Below are 4500 nucleotides of genomic sequence, written 5' to 3' on the forward strand. Positions count from 1 at the left end.
TTTAATGCTGACACATTGTACTATCTCTCAGTAATTCATGGGCGCAACGACATTTTGATTCATGGTCCTAGTCTTTGAATTTAAACATACTGTGATAAAGGCTGTCTGAATTCAAAACATAAATTAGTGAAGAATTAATCAGTTTGGCAAAGGTGTTAAATAGCACTCCAGTACCATGACACTTTACAGACTTATCCAGCAGATAGTTTTGAGATGAAAGTTACTCCTGATGCAGGATTTGAGCATTGCTATCAGTATTTCAATTAATACAAACTCAAATGGGCAGGTTGATATTTCCACAACAAATGTATTAGATCTCAGTGTGAGTGATAAGTCCATATTATAAAGCTTTATACACTTTTGGACAACCTTGTATTTCTCAATAATTTAACTTTGCCCAAAACATGTTTTTCCTTCCTTTCCTGGGGCTGCTATCTGTCTTTTGTACATAGGAACAGTCTGATAGCTTTCACTCTGGAGATTCCTGTTTTGGAAGCCTTCTTAAAGGTTTAACTCTTCTCTCCCTTGTGAAACAAACTTCACAGCAACAGTTGATGCTGTTTTGTGGAATACCCATATAATTCTGTACAATGTCAAACCACCAGGTAAAATGTTCAGAAGTATAAGACACAAAATGTTTTGAGTAGTGTATTCTGATCACTTGGAAAATATTTGAAGTTTATTTCACAACATTGGACTATAGGCATGGAATTACCATCAGAAAGTAAACTCTTCTAAATTCAAAGCTCATTTAGTCCTTGACTTTACTTGATGAGCACTTGATTCGAAAACACACCCACCAAAGCCTAAATATGATTAAATCATTGTTTAGATATTTTGGGTGTAAGTTGGACAGTCAAATTTTCACCTATTAAATGCTCATATTATTCATGATTAGAATTTAAAATTATATAATTGCTTCTCACCCTCCTAAACTTTACTTGAACCCAGTGACATTGAAATCACTGACTGTATGAATTACGGTTATGTTCAAGTTAGCAATTATTTTTAAAGTTACTGTCCTATCTTTGTTGGTGTCACCTCAGGTCATCAATGTCATGTTCTTTGTTTTAATTTATTTGGATACAATTCCTGATTTAAGTTATGGTGCATTTGAGCTGCATTCCAACATAGTAAAGACTGATGGAAAGAGTTATAGATCACAATTTAATTAACTATAAACTTAAAGATTTGAGTTCATTACTAACAATTAGGAATGTTTCCAGTCTCTATCTTCCCAACCTACACATTCATTGTTTTTCCACAAATATACATATATTGTATAAATCACAGGAATACTAGAATTGATACTAATCTACTTGAAACTGTCTACTAATGCCCCTTTAATCTAATAAGATTCAATTACCTAAGGATAACTAGCCTATTTCTGGTGCCTTACAAGTAGTGGGGTATGTGAATGGGGATGTAGAAGGAAAACATCACCCATGTTCTTCCCATGTATTTTTCTTTTTTAAGCTTAGTAGACAACGTTTATTTATCTTGAGCAGGATAAGTCAGTAAACTAAAAGTGGACTCGTCACGGGACAACACGCAGGAAGACTTCGTCACCACAGGCTATGTCTGCCGGAGCAAAGAATGGGTGCAGAGGCCCTCGGGGAGAGATTTTGGTGAACGTGAAGAGATAGGCTCCGTCGGTCACGTTACAAAAGGAAATTGTCCCAATATCCAAGTCCACGAAAATCCCCACTCGGTTTAACCTGGGCTTCAGAAAGAGACGAGTCAAAGGCACGGTGCTGGCACAGAAGAGGTCATCGTCTCTCAAACTCAAGGTCCAGAAGCCGTGTTCTGAAGACAGCTCTATCAGCCCCTTGCGATTAGCCCACTCTCTACAGATCCCCACGTCCCATTTTCTGCTGCTTCCCACGTCCACCTCCCAGTAACGGCGTCCAGAAGTGAATCCCGGGGAGCCCAGGACGCACAACGAGTAGTCGAATCTCTCGGGGCACTCTCTCCGAGTCTGTGGGGAGAGCCCACAGTGGACGGTCTTCCGGTCCTCCGAAACCACCAGGCAGCTGTTGGCCGTGTCCTCCTCCAAGGTCACATCCACTTGGAACTTGAGCGTCCTTGGGTTCATGTACAGAACGGCACTCAGATGGGGCTCCAGCTCCTTGACGGTGTCCACCAGCTCCCTCAGCTGGAAAGCAAGCTTGATGTCCTGCTTCTGAGAGACCACAGAGCAGCCAGGGCACAGGAGACCCTCCCCGTCGGGCTCCCTCTGCAGTGAGTCTGCGCATCGCAGGCAGCAGGTGTAACCACACTTCAGACACACAGGTTTTTGGAGGTGAGCGGAGCAGAAAGGACATCTACATGCCTCTTTAAAGCGGTCAGCCATGGCTACTGCCTGTCGGGTGCTGGTGTCAGCAAGGTGAACGGTCAGAAGCGCTGGTGCAGTTGCGGGAAGATGGGAACCCTCGTGTGCTGGCCCCGCTCAGCTCTCTCTGCCCCCAGCGCTTCCCCGACAGCTCAGCACTGCTCTGCTCTTGCTGCATGTTGGATGTAGAATAGGTCTAATAAAAGTTTCAATATTTTTCTCTGTTTCTTGTGGAGTTTTTTTTTTTCTATTTCTCTTAGGTTCTACTACTATTATCACTGCTTTCTTTACTAATACTCTATTTCCAAATCATTTATTGTCTTAGAATTGAAACTTTCCAACTCAACTTTTTTTTTATCAAAATCCTCATGATATAATTAATTATTAAATTTCCCTACACTAAGTGGGGACAATACCAATCCCTTTTTCCAGCCAATTGATTTATTTTTGCTCCAAAAAACTGTTGTCTTTATAGCAGAGCACAATAGTCACTCAAATACAGAAGAAAGATATATATTTGGGCAGAGGTCCCTTCTCAAGAATTCAAGCTTTCAAATAAGCTTCCATTTGTGTTCTCTTTTTTTTTTCAATATTCCTCTTTCTGTATTTGAAAGCCTATAATTTTTGAATAATTCTCTATGTTTTTATTCAGGTCCAATGACTAGAGCAGTGTGGCATTACTCAGAGAAGGCATAGATACACTACTTCAATAATTCAGATTCTTTGTCAGTGCTTGGAAGAAACACAATGATTTACATTTCTCTGGATAACTAAAATACACACACACACATACACACACAAACACATGATCTTCCGGGTCTTTGTTTTTGACTTTCCTTTTTGCACTAAAAACCAAATTAGGGACTGACTCACCTGCTTATGGGTCCTTGAGCTTTTCAAATTTTCCCCTGCAACCTCCTGTTTTAGTTTAACCTACTTGATGTCTTCTCATTCTTTCCCTTGTTGTCTCTGAATAAATAAGATGTTAAAGTTCTATTATTTTCCATTCTTCACTTTGAAAATTTATTTATTTATATTTATTTAAAAGACACGGGGAGGGGGGAGGTTGGTGGTGTAGAGCAAGAGAGAGTCTCTATTGCCTGGTTCACTCCCCACGCACCTGCCACAGCCCGGTGTGGGTCTGGAGGAAGCCAAGAGCCTGGAACTCAATCCAGCTCTCCCATTTGTGTGGCAGAGATCAAAGTACTTGAAGTGAATCTGGGACTCAAACTCAGGCTTCCCAATTGACAATGGCTGTGCAAAACGCCCTCTTAATCCAGTAATGTTCTGATCTTGCTCTTTGCCTGGTAAATTAAGCTTTGGGCTGGGTGTACTACATATTTCTTACCTAAATAGAAATGTATGGCTTTATCCCGAAGTGTGTGTTTTCCTCTCAAGGATTCCCTGTTAGTAAATGCAACTTCTCTTTCAACCTCAGGCCTTGTTTTTGATCCTCTCTCTTCATTGCACCTTGTGTGTTTCTGGACAATTAACATTTACTCTTTTAGCATCTGTATTCTAGGAGACTTCTGGTTATTTTTTTTCCATTTTTGACTTATTGGATTCGCTGTTGCACATGATGACTTGATACAAGTTTTGTAATGAATATGTACCCCTCTACATGGTATAATGCTAGAAAATGTTGGCCAGTCTACTTGCTTTGTTAAAAGTGGCCTTAAAAAGAGAATTTTGAACCTACAAAAATCAAGACTCCTGATTCTCAGTCATTTATTTTTCTATCTATGTATTGTCTTTACTTTTCAACTTGATTGAGGTATGTTTTCATGTCTCCTGGATAAAGAGTTTGCATTGTGGGACAGCGGTGTGGTGTAGTGGGTTAAGCATCCGCTTGAAGTGCTGGCATCCCACATGGGCACCGGTTTGAGTTCCGACTGCTCCACTTCTGATCCCACTCCCTGCTGATGGCCTGGGAAAGCAGTGTAAGTGCTTGGGCCCCTGCAACCGCATGGGAGACTAGGAAGAAACTACTGGGTACTGGCATTGGACTGGCCCAGCTCCAGCCATTGTGGCCATTTGGGGAATGAACCACCTGGTGGAAGACCTGTCTTTATGTCTTTCCCTCTCTCTCAAGTATATAAATAAATGTTTTTAAAATGAGAATTTGTATTATATTTTATGGTGTGTCAAAATGTAACATAAAGAACTCC

At 40.7% G+C, this 4500-nt stretch overlaps 1 protein-coding gene across 1 annotated transcript; it reads right to left on the bottom strand.

Moving 5' to 3' along the window:
* Positions 1–1537: 1537 nt before the first annotated feature.
* On the bottom strand, positions 1538–2353 carry LOC133771012 (ret finger protein-like 4A-like protein 1). The gene has a single exon (XM_062206766.1). It carries the CDS (start codon positions 2351–2353, stop codon positions 1538–1540), a length of 816 nt encoding a protein of 271 aa, XP_062062750.1.
* Between the last annotated feature and the right edge of the window lie 2147 nt (positions 2354–4500).

This window comes from Lepus europaeus, chromosome 12 (assembly GCF_033115175.1).
Source record: "Lepus europaeus isolate LE1 chromosome 12, mLepTim1.pri, whole genome shotgun sequence".
Classification (NCBI taxonomy): Eukaryota; Metazoa; Chordata; class Mammalia; order Lagomorpha; family Leporidae; genus Lepus; species Lepus europaeus.

Excerpts from the sequence above, each read along its gene's own strand:
- LOC133771012 (XM_062206766.1), bottom strand. The coding sequence starts at position 2,353 with ATGGCTGACCGCTTTAAAGAGGCATGTAGATGTCCTTTCTGCTCCGCT.